The sequence below is a fragment of the Salvelinus sp. IW2-2015 genome, linkage group LG27 (genome assembly GCF_002910315.2).
Source record: "Salvelinus sp. IW2-2015 linkage group LG27, ASM291031v2, whole genome shotgun sequence".
Lineage (NCBI taxonomy): Eukaryota > Metazoa > Chordata > Actinopteri > Salmoniformes > Salmonidae > Salvelinus > Salvelinus sp. IW2-2015.
The window spans coordinates 33,324,771-33,342,676 of record NC_036867.1 but is presented as its reverse complement, the minus strand read 5'-3'; the positions used below and the strand labels follow the sequence as shown (position 1 = coordinate 33,342,676).

General features: G+C 43.9%; 1 protein-coding gene across 1 annotated transcript in view; it reads right to left on the bottom strand.

Moving 5' to 3' along the window:
• Positions 1–17,906, bottom strand: part of LOC111953353 (neuroligin-4, X-linked) — a 100,351-nt gene that overhangs the window by 65,151 nt on the left and 17,294 nt on the right. Inside the window, exon 3 of the mRNA XM_023972578.2 lies at positions 6,857–7,009. Within this exon, the coding sequence (XP_023828346.2) occupies positions 6,857–7,009 (153 nt within the window). The remainder of the gene's footprint in view (positions 1–6,856; positions 7,010–17,906) is intronic.

Below are 17,906 nucleotides of genomic sequence, written 5' to 3'. Positions count from 1 at the left end.
GTCAATTTCTCTTTCTATCTATCACACACCGCCATCTTCCCTGAGACACATCAGAGCTGAATCTGATATAAAGGCTTTTGAAGAAGTAGGCATGAGACTGGGGAACATTTTCAAAAGGAGCGTAGTGTCATTTGTCATGCTAACGAATGCTTTGCCCTCCTTTTCCTGCCCCGGCCCATTCCTTGCGTGTGCAGGCCTAAAGGAAATGTATGTATGTTTGTTTGTTTTTTCCTTTTTAAATGAGCTGGGGCTGCTGAAAGAGAGCTGACCAGTCATCAACACTGAGGCAGTTGGCTGCCTCTGTGTTCTCTTCCCTTCTCTGTCACGTCAAAGCGACCTRTCCTCTCTCCTTTCCGTGACTCAGAATTAGTGTGTTTATTGTACAGTATATGTCATGAACAGCCTCCCAGCCACACACATATTCTATTCCCAAACAAGGGTGATACGGCCGACATGTTGTCATCCCTCACTGGCTGGGGGAAATCAACAGGGGGTTCAGATCTCCTCCTGGCACTTAGCTGTCCTTGGCCCAGTGTGAGTGGAGTCAAGCAGGGTCCCCTTTAGGCACCCTGGGGGGCCCCCTTTAGGCCCCCTGGGGGCCCCCAGGGCCACCACCAAAGACCAACAACAGCCCTAATAAAACACATCAGCATAGAGAAACCACAAAAAACATAGCAGTATATCTGTAGATAGTGGAAACACAAATACTATGAGATGTTGTTGTGAGACACATCATTCACAGTCTCTCTCAGTTGTTGGCATAGACATTACAGACTTACAGTGCATTTGGAAGCTTTTGTTAAATTATAGCCTTATACTAAAATTGGTTAAATAAAAAATGTTCTTCATCAATCTACACACAATACCCCATAATGACAAAGTGAAAACAGGTTTTAAGAAATTTTGGCAAATGTATAAAAATATCTACGTAAGTATTCAGAACCTTTGCTATGAGACTCGAAATTGAGCTCAGGTGCATCCTGTTTCCATTGATCATCCTTGAGATGTATCTACAAATTGATTGGAGTCCAGCTGTGGTAAATTCAATTGATTGGTCATGATTTGGAAAGGCACACACCTGTCTATATAAGGTTGCACAGATGACAGTGCATGTCAGAGCAAAAACCAAGCCATGAGGTCAAAGGAATTGTCTGTAGAGCTCCGAGACAGGATTGTGGCGAGGCACAGATCTGGGGAAGGGTACCAAAACATTTCTGCAGCATTGAAGGTCCCCAAGAACACAGTGGCCATCATTCTTAAATGGAAGAAGTTTGGAACCACCAAGACRCTTCCTAGAGCTGMCTGCCCGGCCAAACTGAGCAATCTGGGGAGAAGGGCCTTGGTCAGGGAGGTGACAAAGAACCTGATGGTCACTCTGACAATGCTCCAGAGTTCCTCTGTGGAGATGGTAGAACCTTCCAGAAGGACAACCATCTCTGCAGCACTCCTCCAATCAGGCCTGTATGGTAGATTGGCCAGACGGTCAATGAAAGGCACATAACAGCCTGCATGGAGTTTGCCAAAAGGTAACTAAAGGACTCTTAGACCATGCAAAACAAGATTCTCTGGTCTGGTGAAACCAAGATTGAACTCTTTGGCCTGTATGCCAAGCGTCACGTTTGGAGGAAACCTGACACCATCCCTACGGTGAAGCATGGTGGTGGCAGCATCATGCTGTGGGGATGTTTTCAGCGGCAGGGACTGGGCGACTAGTCAGGATCGAGGGAAAGATGAACGGAGCAAAGTATAGAGAGATCCTTGATGAAAACCTGTTCCAGAGCGCTCAGAACCTCAGAGTGGTTCATCTTCCAACAGGACAATGACCCTAAGCACCCAGCCAAGACAACGCAGGAGTGGCTTCGGGGCAAGTCTCTGAATATCCTTGAATGGCTCAGGAGGAGCCCGGACTTGAACCCGATCGAACATATCTGGAAATAGCTGTTCAGCGATGCTCCCAATCCAACCTGACAGAGCTTGAGAGGATTTGCAGAAAAGAATGGAAGAAACTCCCCAAATACACGTGTGCCAAACTTGTAGCGTCATAACAAAGAAGACTTGAGGCTGTAATCACTGCCAAAGGAAAAAGTACTGAATAAAGGGTCTGAATATGATATTTCTGTTTTTTTATTTTAATACATTTGCAAAAATGTCTAAACCTGTTTTGGCTTTGTCATTATTGGGTATCGTGTGTAGATTGATGAGGAAAAAATACAATTTAATCAATTTTAGAATAAGGCTGTAACAAAATGTGGGAAAAGTCAAGGGTTCTGAATACTTTCCGAATGCACTGTATACCATACGGTATATATATTAAAAAAACTACAACGATAGACACACAATTTTACATTACATTTTCTTTGATATAATAACATTGAATAAATGTAATGCTCTCTCTCGTAACACTCTTCACAGTGCAGGAAACTGCAGTTAAATATGTGTCATCTGACACAATCAGCAGGGGCAAGGAGGAAAGGAGGCTTCAAGCTGTATTTGATCTACGGAGACTAACAAGTCCTGCTGAGGCAGAGGCTATCCTAATATGGACACTGTATCGAGATCAATCAGCTAAAATAATATTGTGCTGAAATTGTTCTCCTCGTCCGACTGAATAGGCCTAGAATCTGGGACATATCGTGTTCCCAAAAKAATATTTCCATTCAATTCCAGATTCACCAGTAGAACAAACTATTGGTAATCCCCCGTTATATTTCCAGACCTTGTAGGGATGTAAAAGCCCTCATCTGGACCTATATCTGGACTGGATTAAGTCGGTATTTAATTGTATTTTAAGACCTAGATGCCAAACACTCAGAACCTGTGTTTACCAGGCAGAGAGAGAGAGAGACAGATAGAGAGAGAGAGAGAACGAGAGACAGAAATAGAGACCGAGAGAGATAGGTGGAGAAGGTGTGGGGGAAGGTAAGGATAGAGAGAGGGTTAAGTGTAGGCAGCCAAGACACATGCGTCGGAATCAGGGAGACATCAGCAGGCCCCTCACGTCTCGCCATAATGGGATGGAGAGAGGAGGAGAGGAGCGGAGTGCCATGTGGCTCTGACACATCCCAGCTCAGAGTAATGGAGCTCAGGGAGAGCTCGTCAAACAGATCGGCCCATGTGGAGCTTGGACACAGATGGTGCAGTGTTACGAAAACAGCGTGGCAGCATGGCATGGTACCAACGCGGTCACAGCCAGGGCCAGCCACTGGAAACAGAGCCGGAGATGCTACACACACACGCCCACCACACACACACCACACACACACACAGCACACACACACACACACACACACACACACACAGCACACACACACACACACACACACACACACACACACACACACCACACACACTGCACGATGACCCACCTACTGCTCTTGATTCCATCTCACACAACAACTCTGCTGCACTGCACCATGCATCCTTCTGCCGTTTGTGAGATTAAGAGGCTAAAGATACCATCCGTCACCATGATAGTTGGTTACATAATATAGCACTGGTTGGTTACATAATACACACTTCTCTTGTTTATAAAATGAATTGATTCTTCAAACCAAGCGGAGTCTTGTGTTAGTTTGAAATAAATGAACACACTATTCAGACATTAAAACTATCTGAAAACACTATTTAGACGTCAGACTACCTGAACACACTATGCAGACATTAAACTATCTGAACCACACTATTTAGATGTCAGACTACCTGAACACACTATTCGACGTTAGACTACCTGAACACCACTATTCAGACGTTAGACTACCTGAACACACTATTCAGACGTTAGACTACTGAACACACTATTTAAACGTCAGACTACCTGAACACACATGCAGACATTAAACTATCTGAACACACTATTTAGATGTCAGACTACGCTGAACACACTATTCGACGTATAGACTACCTGAACACACTATTCAGACGTCAGACTACCTGAACACACTATTCAGACGTCAGACTACCTGAACACACTTTCAGACGTCAGACTACTGAACACACTATTCAGACGTCAGACCTACCTGAACTCACTTAATTCAGACGTCAGACTACCTGAACTCACTATTCAACGTCAGACTACCTGAAACACTATTCACGTCAGACTACTTGACACACACTATTCAGACGTCAGACTACCTAACACACTTATTTAGACGTCCAGATACCTGAACACACTATTCAGACGTCAGGACTTACCTGAAACACACTATTCAGACGTGTCAACTACCTGAACACACTATCAGACGTCAGACTACCTGAACACACTATTCAGACGTCAGACTACCTGAACACACTATTCAGACGTCAGACTACCTGAACACACTATTCAGACGTAGAACACTGAACACACTATTCAGACGTCAGACTACCTGAACACACTATTCAGACGTCAGACTACCTGAACACACTATTCAGACGTCAGACTACCCTGAACAGACACTATTCAGACGTCAGACTACCTGAACACACTATTCAGACTCAGACTACCTGAAACTCACTATTTCAGACGTCAGACGTACCGTAACGACACTAATTCCAGACTTCAGACTACACTGAACACACTATTCAGACGTCAGACTACCTGAACTCACTATTCAGACATGTCAGGACTACCTGAACACACTATCAGACGTCAGACTACCTAACACACTATTCAGACTCATCAGACTACGCTGAACACACTATTTCAACGTCCAGACTACCTGAACACAACTAATTTCAGACGTCAGACTACCTGAACACACTATTCAGACGTCAGACTACCGAACAACTATTCAGAGTCAGACTACCTGAACACACTATTCAGACGTCAGATACATGAACACACTATTCAGAGTCAGACTACCTAACACACTATTCAGACGTCAGACTACCTGAACACACTTCAGACGTCAGACTACCCTGAAAACACTATTCAGACGTCAGACTACCTGAACACCGACTATTCAACGTCAGACTATCCTGAACCACCTATCAGACGTCAGACTACCTGAACTCACTATTCAGACTCAGACTACTGAAACACTATTCAGAGTCGACTACCTGAACACACTATTCAGACGTCAGGACTACCTGAACTCACTATTCAGACGTCAGACTACCTGAACACACTATCAGACGTCAGACTAACCTGAACACACTATTCAAATGACAGACTACGCTGAACTACACATATTCAGCGTCAGATTACCTGAAACACACTATTCAGACGTCAGGACTACCTGAACACACTATTCAGACGTCAGACTATCTAGGCAGAGACTGCCAAGTCTGGGAGGAGGATATTGTGTGCGTGTCTGAAGAGGAAGGTGACATTCTTGTGTCCTATCTTTATCTGAGATGAAGACATTTCATTTCTATGGAGTAGAGCCATGTAGCTGAGGGATGCTGCTGAACCTTCTTACTCTGAGAGACACAACCACACGCGTGCATTATAGGTTACCCACATAATGTCTGTGCACAAAAACACCCAGACAACCCACACACAAACACTACACACCACACACACCCACACACACACCACACCACACCACACACACATCGACCACACACAACACCACACACACACACACACACACACCACACACACACACACACACAAACACACACACACACACACATCTATCACACACACACACACACACACACACCCCTCATCTCTCTCCTCACCCAGTCTATCAAAGAAGCTGAGAGACAGACTTAACAAGGGCCTTCTTTCTCCTCTCTCTACGTTTTTTTTTCTTCTCTCCTCCGCAGTGCATACTTTTCCAGAACACCTTTTCCCCCTGGCTCTCAATCGCGAAACTAAATATAGCGAGCGGTGCAGACAGCTCAGCTTTATAGTAAATGGAAAGCAGAGCAGCAGTGGATACCGGGGTGTGAACAGGAATTGAACACCCTGGATGTAGCTTTGGTTTTCTTATGGGCTTAACAACACTTCAGCATCTTGGCCTCCATGAAACTACCAGGTTTAGTCTCAGCTCGTCCCCAGGCTCAATTATTACCGTGTGTAGACAGTGAGGTGTAGTACTCATYGACAGAGAGGTGTGACAGAGACAGAGACGGCTGGTGGACGAGATTAGGAGTTTATCCGAACACTGCAGAAAGAACTGCGAAATGTACTGTACAGTGGATTTAGAAAATAGACATGGATAAACCTTGCAGATGCTTCTGACTAATATAGCTGTTGGTAAAAATAGATCCATGAACAAAGCATAATGTGCGCCCACATAGTATAATCAAGACAGTATAGCTTGAGTTTGGATGTCTTCCAATTCGTAGGTCTAGTATAATTTGCTAAAGCATGCACAGTATCACCATGGACTGGGATGACAAAGCCTATCAGCTTGATAACCTCTCCGACACCATCGTCCCCAGACTTCATACTGGAGTTACAGGAGTTGATATGCTGGGGGAAAATAGCTTAATTCCATGTCGGAACATTTAACGTTGTTTTACCAGAAACCTCTCCTATTATAAATATTCTCTCCTACCATCACATTCTCCTCTCTTGGTCTATTAGAGCAATCTTATCTGAGATGTCAACTTCTGCCAAATCAGATAGAASTAAAAACTAAAACTAAAAATTCTCTACTTTTTTACTTCCCATTCAATTTGTATGGGTTTATTTCCTGCTGTGCCATCAGTTGAGAAAATACTGAATTACAATCCAATATAATTTTACAAAGAATACACATTTTGAAAATACAAATTATACCACCTCACAATTTTAATCGCCAGCATTTACAGTACTGCAGCCAACCAAAACACACATCAAACGCACAACATGGACGAATCCATCAATCCATAGAATTCACAACACAAAGCGCCAAGAATACCCAAATGTTATGCTGTGACTTACCTAACACTCCGAGCCTGTAGTTTATGGTGATTACGATGACGTTTCCGTAGCTCGCCAGGATACTCCCATCGATCATGTTCCCCGTTCCCTCCATGTAGGATCCACCATGGATGTACACCATGACCGGCTTCAGCCCGTTCTCATCATGGATGTCTGGAAAGAAGAGCAACGAGCATGAGCGCCTGTAGATAACACCGAGTCTGGTAGTACGTCCCAAAGGGCACCCTGTTCCCTTAATAGTGCACTACTTTTGACCATCGCCCTATGGACCTTTGTCAAAAGTAGTGCAGGCTCCTACGCAGGGAATAGGGCGTCATTTGGTTGGTTAGGAAGGAGCCAGCCACATCCTTTACTTTGGATGCATACGTTTTTTTMGACATTTTAAAAATCAGCAGGCCAATGGAATATTGGTAGTTCAAAGTGGGTGTCATATGTAAACGCTATTGGACGAGATAGGTCCACTGTAAGTACTGTAGTATTGGAGATACTGTAAGATACTGCCATTTTAGATATGTGATAGCGGCATCATTCTGCAGATATCAGGGTCTATGTTCTTGGAGTTACACCAACACACAAGGACTGTTTCCCAAATGGCACCATATTACCTATATAGTGCTCCACTTTTGAACAGAGTCCGTATATAGGGAATAGGGTGTAATTTGAGACACGGCCAAACATGACTGCTACAGTACAATTAGGCAGGGTGAGTACTTTATTTTGGAACTTCCCTACTCTGGTTCTGATTACAGCTGGTGATTAGTACATGTGTAGGAGTTGATTATAAATTAAGAGGGTAGAGCCTTAGCATGAGAGAAGATTGGAGAGGGATATCATGTTCCACAAACAACCAGCCTGCTAGTAGGATAAATCACAAGTCAGTTCAGCCAGCAGTCACAGGCCTCAATAGGGTGTTGTTCAATGACTTATAGTTGATTCCTATGGGTCCAGCATCGCAGAAGTCATAGCTCGACATTCTACCACTGTTTTTCACATTCTACCTGCTTAGGACATGGTGGAGAAGCAATGAGTTGGTGGAGAAATCAATGACTTGGGGAAGGAGGGATTTTCAAGGATTTCCTTACTTCAACACAAACAATTAAAGGTGTTCTTCTAGTCTCTGGGTATAAATACTATACAGTGCAAACCAACCTTATCTAAACCTCAATTTACAGTGCATTCGGAAAGTACTCAGACCCCCTGACTTTTTACACATTTTGTTACGTTACAGCCTTATTCTAAAATGGATTTATTGTTTTTTTCCCTCATCAATCTACACAAAATACCCCACACCGACAAAGTAAAACAGTTTTTTATCATTTTTTGTGCCACTCAAGGACATTCAAAGACTTGCCCCGAAGCCACTTCTACTTTGTCTTTGCTGTGTGCTTAGCGTCGTTGTCCTGTTGGAAGTTGAACCTTCACCCTAGTTTGAGGTCCTGAGCGCTCCGGAGCAGGTTTTCATCAAGGATCTCTCTGTACTTTGCTCTGTTCTTCTTTCCCTCGATCCTGACTAGTCTCCCAGTCCCTGAAAAACCACCCCACAGCATGATGCTGCCACCACCATAGGTGCTTTAGGTGCCTTTTGGCAAACTCCAAGCGGGCTGTCATGTACCTTTCAATGACCGTCGGCCAATCTACCATAAAAGCCTGATTGGTGGAGTGCTGCAGATGGTTGTCCTTCTGGAAGGTTCTCCCATCTCCACAGAGGAACTCTGGAGCTCTGTCAGAGTGACGATCAGGTTCTTGGTGACCTCCCTGACCAAGACCCATCTCCCCAGATTGCTCAGTTTGACCAGGCAGCCAGCTCTAGGAAGAGTCTTGGTGATTCCAAACTTCTTCCATTTAAGAATGATGAGGCCACTGTGTTCTTGGGGAACTTCGTTGCTGCAGAAATGTTTTGGTACCCTTCCCCAGATCTGTGCTTCGACACAATCCTGTCTCGGATAAAAGTAGCTTATATGTGCCTTTCCAAATCATGTCCAATCAATTGAATTTACCACAGGTGGACTCCAATCAAGTTGTAGAAACATCTCAAGGATGATCAATGGAAACAGGATGCACCTGAGCTCAATTTCGAGTCTCATAGCAAATGGTCTGAATACTTATGTAAATAAGTGTTTCTGTTTTTTTTATAAATTTGCAAACATTTCTAAAAACCTGTTTTCGCTTTGTCATTATGGGGTATTGTGTGTAGATTGATTATCATTTTTTATTTTAATTAATACATTTTAGAATCAGGCTGTAATGTAACAAAATGTGGTAAAGGGAAAGGGGTCTGAATGCTTTCCAAATGCACTGTATATGCGAAAGTATGTGGACACCCCTTCAAATTAGTGGATTCGGCTATATCAGCCACACCCATTGCTGACAGGTGTATAAAATCGAGCACACAGCCATGCAATCTCCATAGACAAACGTTGCCAGTAGAATTGCATTACTGAAGAGCTCAGTGACTTTCAACGGGGCACCGTCATAGGATACCACCTATCCAACAAGTCAGTTGGAAACATTTCTGCCGTGCTAGAGCTGGTCAACTGTAAGTGCTGCTATTGTGAAGTGGAAACGTCAAGGAGCAACAACGGCCTTGTATTGGTAGGCCACACAAGCTCACAGAACGTGACCGCCGAGTGCTGAAGCGCCTAGTGAGTAAAAATCATGTGTCCTCGGTTGCAACACTCCCTACCGAGTTCCAAACTGGCTCTGGAAGCAACGTCAGCACAATAACTGTTAGTCTGGAGCTTCATGAAATGAGTTTCCATGGCCGAGCAGCCTCACACAAGCCTAAGATCACCACGTGCAATGCCAAGCGTCAGCTAGAGTGGTGTAAAGCTCGCCGCCATTGGACTCTTGAGCAGTGGAAACGCGTTCTCTATCGTAATTAATCATGCTTCATCATCTGGCAGTCCGACGGACGAATCTGGGTTCGGCGGATGCCAGGAGAACACTACCTGCCGGAATGCATAGTGCTAACTGTAAAGTTTGGTGGAGGAGAAATAATGGTCTGGGGCTGTTTCTCGTGGTTTTCGGCTAGGCCCCTTAGTTCCAGTGAAGGTATAAAGATCCCTGAACTCAAGAACATCGAACACATTCTGGATGAACTGGAACGCCAACTGCCAACCAGACCTAATTATCCAACATCAGTGACCGGCCTCACTAATGCTCTTGTGGCTGAATGAAAGCAAGTCCCCACAGCAATGTTCCAACATCTAGTGGAAAGCCTTTTCAGAAGAGTAGAGGCTGTTATAGCAGAAAAGGGGGGACCAACTCCATATTAATGCCCATGATTTTGGAATGAGATGTTCGACGAGCAGGTGTCCACAAACGTTTGACCTTGTAGTGTATCTCGTAAATATCTACTACACTGGCTGAACAAGTGGGGTTATACATCATCCGTGACCATATCATCAGGGCTCTATGTAATTCTTCAAAATGTCACCAAGGATGAGAGCATCAACGATGGAACATCATAGCACGGCCCCTCCACAGGATTGGATAACAGTCAATGTGAGTGTGCGTATGTGTGACTCACCAATGTATTTTGGAGTATGTATGATGATCCTCAACGTGAGTATGTGTGAAATAATGTTAGCCAGCGTGTACAGCGATGTAAACGTGTGTGTACTGCAATGCTATTTCAAACCATGGAATTCCAAATAAATAAGATTCCACTTGGTCTAGTGTTGCAGGGGCCAAACTATTGGTCATGGAAGCAGGCAGCGGGCTGAACAAGTCAGGGTTTACCCAGCCATGACCCAAACTATGTAATTGGTATTCAACCAAGGCCTTCTCAGTACACTCCGATTATTGGTTTCTGTTGGATCCGCCATTGGCTGCTGCTGCAAGGGGGCGGGCCAGCTGCCTGGCTGGCCTCTAGGTCACATTGCTTCTGCCTCCGCAGGCTTGGCAGTGAGTAGCAGGGCCTATGGGCAGACAGACGACTGCCTTGCATTGGAGCTCAGCTGAGTGTGTGTGGGTGCGTATGTGTACGCTTGTGTGCGTGCCACGRGTGCGTGTGTTTATATCGCTTCCCCTCCTCCGCAAAAAAAAAKCACCAATATATAGAAAGGAGAGGTGATAAACAACCCACGGTGGTAATTAATCTCCGCTGTGTTCTGAGTGGGCGCCTAGTGCTACGACAATGTGAATGTATCTATTAGCACCAGCCTAGCCTGTGCAGTGTGTAGCCTGCAGTCTGCTGTTGTGGCCGAGGCCTTCTTGAGAAGGAACCCCCCCCTTCACCTCCGCCACGCTCCTCTTGGGCAGGCGGCCAAATACAGTGCACTTCACAGATAGACTGGGTCGACGAGACGAGTTGGAGGAAGGGTAACTAACTCATATCTTCTAACTTATTTAACYGGCCACTTTCTCCATTCCACGCTGAGGTTCTTACTTGTATTCGTTGGTAGGATAGGAGCTGCTGAAACCAAGTGGAACATTCCAGATGCACATTAAACAAGAGGGGCAGTACATAAAGTGGTCAGTGGCTCCAGTCTAAAACAGATACTGATCTGATGCAGGCTCTTCTTTAAAGCTAGGCTCTGAGTTCTATGTTCTGAGATGGAATTTGGCGGGCCTTCGATCGAACAGAGAAGGCAAATTGGCTGTCACTCTACATCTCGAATGTTGACTTGCTCTGGGGAGGTTGGACTGGAGGAGATTAAGACAGAGAAGCAACTTTGATCCATTCCAAAAGAGCATGACAGATTTTTAGGAGCATGGTTTTAATTTTTGATCGTTTCGGGAAGGGGTTGTCTTAGGGTCTCCTTGTCCCAGCGTGTCCCCATCCGGTCACTGCAGTGCACTTAAAACAGAGAAATAGAGAGAGAGGGAGAGGGAAGAGAGAATGGAGACAGAGATGAGGGAGAGAGAGTGCCATGAAAGAGAGAAAGAAGAGAGAAGAGAACACCTCTCTCTCTCTCTCTATTCTCTCTGTAGAGGAGCTGCATGGAGCTGCCTAGCTGAGAGCTGCCTGGCTGGGTGAGTCTGCAGTGAGCATGCCCTAGATATTCATCACTGCCACACCGGGCCGGGGGGATAATATATTCCTCCACGGGCACAGCGGCGCCGCACACATTACTCATCTCTACATGGTGTGGGAAGGAGGGAGAGGTGGGAGAGAGGGAGAGGAGGGAGAGGAGGGAGAGGGAGAGTAGAGGGAGAGGTGGGAGAAAGGGGGAGAAGGGAGGGATTGAGTAGGGGGGGTCATCAGAATTTTCCATTGGTTTCTGCATTTTCCAAGTGTTAGTAATGGGATAGAGGGATGAAAGGGAGGGATGAAAGGAAGGGATGGAGGGTTGGAAGATGGCAGTTAATGGGAACAGTGAACTCCTCCAACCCCACAGTCAGACAGGAAGTAGCTGGTCACTCTTCCTGTTCCTGTTTGATAGAGCTGGGTCGTAATCATGAGAGGACATTGTAGCAAAATGTTTCACAACCGTTAACTAGTGTTTCTTATTGGACAAGTTAAGGTAATCCCTCCCTGTTTCAGTACGTTTTTTTCCCAGTTTGGTGCCTAATGGATACGATCTTGCTTTAACACAATCTCTACACACGTCTCCCTGTTCCYTACAGAGACCTGTCAAGGAAAACAGAAGAGGAATTCCAAAATGAAAGCTTAGTGTCAGATGTCGCAAAGGCATTATATTAGCTACCACACTATAGAGTATTGAAGTACGTACGTACACACTCCACACCTCTAATGTACTTAGACATGCTCTCAATTACAGAGACATTTCAAATAATACCCTTTCTTACTCCAAACTAAGTCATGAAATAATAAGGATATATTTGATCGCTCATTTCAAAGTTTCCTGGAGGGCAAAAGCAAAACAACGGTTTTCAAATGCAGCCATTTAAAACTTCCAAGAGAATAGGAATACGCTTCTATCTCATTTAAGCCTGAGGTGAGTGTTTTTWGCGAGGGAACTGCAGCAGAGGAGGTGGGAGTTAGAGGAAGGAGGGACTCGGTGAGCTGCATTGCTGTGCTGTGAGCGAGGTGTGCATGCGTGCGCGTGTGTCCCTTCCGTGCGTCATGGAAATACGTCAGGTGTCTCTGCTCTGCAGCACTGCACTCTATGGCAGCAGGGTTATAACCTCAGGGGAACTGGTGGGGGGGGGGGGTGTAATTCATCACCAGGGCAGACGTTCAAACAGTCAGTGAGCATCGATCCTCCGCCTGCACTGGTCGTAGCACTCCTGAAAACACAGGTGTGGGTTTGACACGGCACGGCAGTAGTTCTTCAAATCCAGGCACGTTTGGTTAGTCTGAACGTTTAGTTAACATGGTGTAGCTGTACACACAAGTACACACCGAGAGATAGATTCTCACCCAGCTGATCAGACAATACACATTGAGAAAACAGTCATAAATGCATTCGTGGTAATGATCAGTAGATTCTAAAGGTTACAATAGATCTTTCTGAAAAACCATTTGACCATTTCTGAGGGGAACAAAAAGAAGAAAGAAACATATCTGATAATGCCAAGAGAAAAAGGTTATGAAGAAAAGGTAATGCACACCACATGCCCTTTTAGTAATCTCCCCTAATAAGGATTTTAAGGTGAACCTTATTCACAGCTTTCACTCCTACCTATCTAAGCCTATTACCATTTCACATCATCAAGGCGGCTATAAGAAGGCAATCTGGATACATTTTTTACAGTACATCATTGAGAGGTAGAAAATGCCTAGATAAAGCCTGGTATGTACTGAGGAGATAAAAAGGGKACTTTCTAGTGTTGCAGKTTTTGAGAAAGAGAACGTCAACCGTCGTAGCACAGTGATCTAAAAATGTCAGCGCTCTGCCCTTTGATTTTAAAACCATGAAGACAACCTGTGCCTTAACATCACTGAAACATTTCCCCAGTGCTTTCACTCATCTCCTAGCCATCCCCAGGTCTTTAGAGAAACATAATCGAACCACCATTTTGGGTTAATAGTACCATGCACAAGAAAGCGAGCAGAAAACATATGACAGAGATTTTGACAGAGTTACAAATGAACAAGGTTTCCAACTGTCAAAACTGAACAAACGTGGGTTAGTGTAGTGCTCATGCTTCACCGAGCAATGAAGAAAAAGAAAGAAGAAAATAAACTAAAGGGAAAACATGACTATTTAATAACTTCACCTCCGAGGAGYCCAGAGAATATACATGCAGAGTTTCAATTTAACATCTTTCACTTTGCAGCAAAGGGGGAGTGAGGGGGGAGATTTTTGTAAGTGGTGACTATTGGAGCGTACACCTCATTCCCCATTTAGAGGTGACCTTTCACCCTTAGTACACGACCTTCTGATTCGCTGTAAATTATGATCTSCATCTCCAAAGAGGAAAGAGGTTGTTAAAAAAAAGGAAGATCCCAGAGGTGCCCATTGATACGCACTTCAAGGGTTAAAAAGAGAGAGAAAAAATAAACAAAAAATTCACAAAAAATGTATCTATAAATAGTTTTGTACATGCACGAATATCAGGCTTTTCTTTTTTTGGGGTCAAAAATGTAAAAAGACAGAAAAATACCTTTGTCTTCGTCACCATCATTATTGGTGAAATCACRGCCTTGACTGTTTGAGTTGGCTCCTACGGTCAACAACAGGAGGGAGAAAAGTAGAGGGGATGAGGGGAGACAGGCTCTTATAAAAACCCAAACATTTTTTGGGGGGTGGAAACATATTCATTCTAACAGTAAGTGAGTCAACCAATTGGATAGCATGACACACAAAATTAGGAGCACCAACACAGTATWCTAATAAGAACTTTTCACAAAACACAGCTGTTTAGTACAGGTAAGTATATCTAATGAACAACTCGCCTTCCTATTAGYCAATAGATATGGTGGCCCTAAAGGGCATAGGAGCTTTTAAAATGAATTGCCCCTTAGGGACATTGTTGTCATGACGTTTCCCTGTTGGGTGAGGTTTATGACCCCCCCATAAATATCTTTCCCCCTTTTCTCTCCACTCTACAAAATGGACTCTTGGAAAGCCCTGTGTTACCACAGAGAAAGTATAGTAACATCAAAAGGTTGGGGAATGGAACAATATTTCCCTTTCTCAACCAGTTGAAAGTGTCAGTTGATACTTAAAGAATATGATGTCAGATCAGTTGTTGTCTGGGACATTATATCTGATGATAGGACGACATAAATTGAATCTTGGAAAGTCTACACATTCTAGTTATCAGATTCACATGAAATTGTTGTGCAATTTAAATGTTTAAAGATTAAACTATTTGTGAGAAGATGAAATGTGATTTTATCTCCTAAATGAGAGAATTGTTTTCATAAGTAAACTTATGCTCACTCAGTGGCCACGCCCAAGTGAACAGATATTGGTTGGAGAGGGATGAAACATATCCTACTCTTCCCCAGTACAAAAGCCCCCGTGACCTAAATTCACATTGGACTAAGCAAACCCCGGTGTGAGCTGTGGTTGCAAAGGGTTGAACAACTACTCTATCTAACAAAATGTACATGAGACCAGATCACGTGGAGGTGACGATCACCACGCTGGAATGGTGAATTTCGACTAGACCAGCCAGAATACAGCAAGAGCTGATTATGGCAACTTGGTATGAACGTTTAACTATTATTCACTAAAGAAGAAGTGATACATCCTAAAAGTCGAATGATCAGGTTCAGCTGTAAACGTACTTGGCCCAAGAAAAAACAGACAATCTCCTAAGAACGACAGGACACTTCAACGCATCCGCTCTACAACACTACGACCAGAAAGATTCTTCAAAGGACAATGGCGAGCTCTGCTGGGTAAACCAGTCTTCCATCTCTATATAAATGAATGCTTCCGTGGTGCCCCAGGCTATTAATGGTTTAATTGTTGCATGGTTTAATTCAATCACGTAATCAATTAAACGTGAGGTAATCGATTTGATAAAATAGCATGTCATATAATTTAATCATAGTCAGAGACACGATACTGTATAGACTACATCCCTCACACTAGGGCAGAAATCACAACAACATACTAAGAACTCATGCGAAGGACACTGATAAGTAGAGAACAGAACATCAAGGCTAATCAAGTCCACTCCAATATTCCTCCTAAATTGGATCAAGGATCAAATATAATCAGATTCTATCACTAACTCATCAAATATCCCGAGGTCAAATTCCATGTTTAAAAAATGTAAATCACCAAATGCTATGCGAGTGTTGTCCCTTGCCTTCATATAAGACGTGGTAGACTGGTAAGGTCCACACCAAATCAAATCATATTTTATTGGTCACATACACATGGTTAAGCAGATGTTAATGCGAGTGTAGCGAAATGATTGTGCTTCTAGTTCCGACAGTGTAGTAATATCTAACAAGTAATCTAACAATTCCCCAACAACTACCTAATACACACAAATCTAACGGGGTGACTGAGAATATGTACATATAAATATATGGATGAGCGATGGCCGAGCGGCATAGGCAAGGTGCAATAGATGGTATAAAATACAGTATACAGTCGTGGCCAAAAGTTTATTGAATGACACAAATATTAAGTCTGCTGCCTCAGAGGGCAATTTGCATATACTCCAGAATGTTATGAAGAGTGATCAGATGAATTGCAATTCAATGCAAAGTCCCTCTTTGCCATGCAAATTAACTGAATCCCCCAAAAACATTTCCACTGCATTTCAGCCCTGCCACAAAAGGACCAGATGACATCATGTCAGTGATTCTCTCATTAACACAGGTGTGAGTGTTGACGAGGACAAGGCTGGAGATCACTCTGTCATGCTGATTGAGTTCGAATAACAGACTGGAAGCTTCAAAAGGAGGGTGGTGCTTGGAATCATTGTTCTTCCTCTGTCAACCATGGTTACCTGCACGGAAACACGTCGCGTATCAATGCTTTGCACAAAAAGAGGCTTCACAGGCAAGGATATTTGCTGCCAGTAAGAATTGCACCTAAATCAACCATTTATCGGATCATCAGAAACTTCAAGGAGAGCTGTTCAATTGTTGTGAAGAGGCTTCAGGGAACTACCAGTACAGAGCTTGATCAGGAATGGCAGCAGGCAGGTGTGAGTGCATCTGCACGCACAGTGAGGCGAAGCATTTTGGAGGATGGCCTGGTGTCAAGAAGGGCAGCAAAGAAGCCACTTCTCTCCAGGAAAAACATCAGGGACAGACTGATATTCTGAAAAAGGTACAGGGATTGACTGCTGAGGACTGGGGTGAAGTCATTTTCCTCTGATCAATCCCCTTTCCGATTGTTTGGGGCATCCGGAAAAAAAGCTTGTCCGGAGAAGACAAGATGAGCGCTACCATCAGTCCTGTGTCATGCCAACAGTAAAGCATCCTGAGACCATTCATGTGTGGGGTTGCATCTCAGCCAAGGGAGTGGGCTCACTCACAATTTTTGCCTAAGAAAACAGCCATGAATAAAAAATGGTACCAACACATCCTCCAAGAGCAACTTCTCCCAACCATCCAGGAACAGTTTGGTGACAAATAATGCCTTTTCCAGCATGATGGAGCACCTTGCCATAAGGCAAAAGTGATAACTTAGTGGCTCGGGGAACGGGTGAGGCGGGTGGACAAACAAGAGAGCGGGGTGGATCAAACAAAACACACAAATTCTGACAAACTCCAAGCATTGATTATACAAGAATGTGCTGCCATCAGTCAGGATGTGGCCCAGAAGTTAATTGACAGCATGCCAGGGCTGATTGCAGAGGTCTTGAAAAAGAAGGGTCAACACTGCAAATATAACTCTTTGCATCAACTTCATGTAATTGTCAATAAKAGCCTTTGACACTTATGAAATTCTTGTAATTGTACTTCAGTATTCCATGGTAACATCTGACAAAAAGTCTAAAGACACTGAAGCAGCAAACTTTGTGGAAATTAATATTTGTATCATTCTCACAACCTTTGGCTACGACTGTATACATATGATATGAGTAATGTAAGATATGTAAACATTACTAAAATGGCATTATTTAAAGTGACTAGTGATCCATTAATTAAAGTGGCCAGTGATTGGGTCTCAATGTAGGCAGCAGCCTCTCTGAATTGCTGTTTAGCAGTCTGATGGCCTTG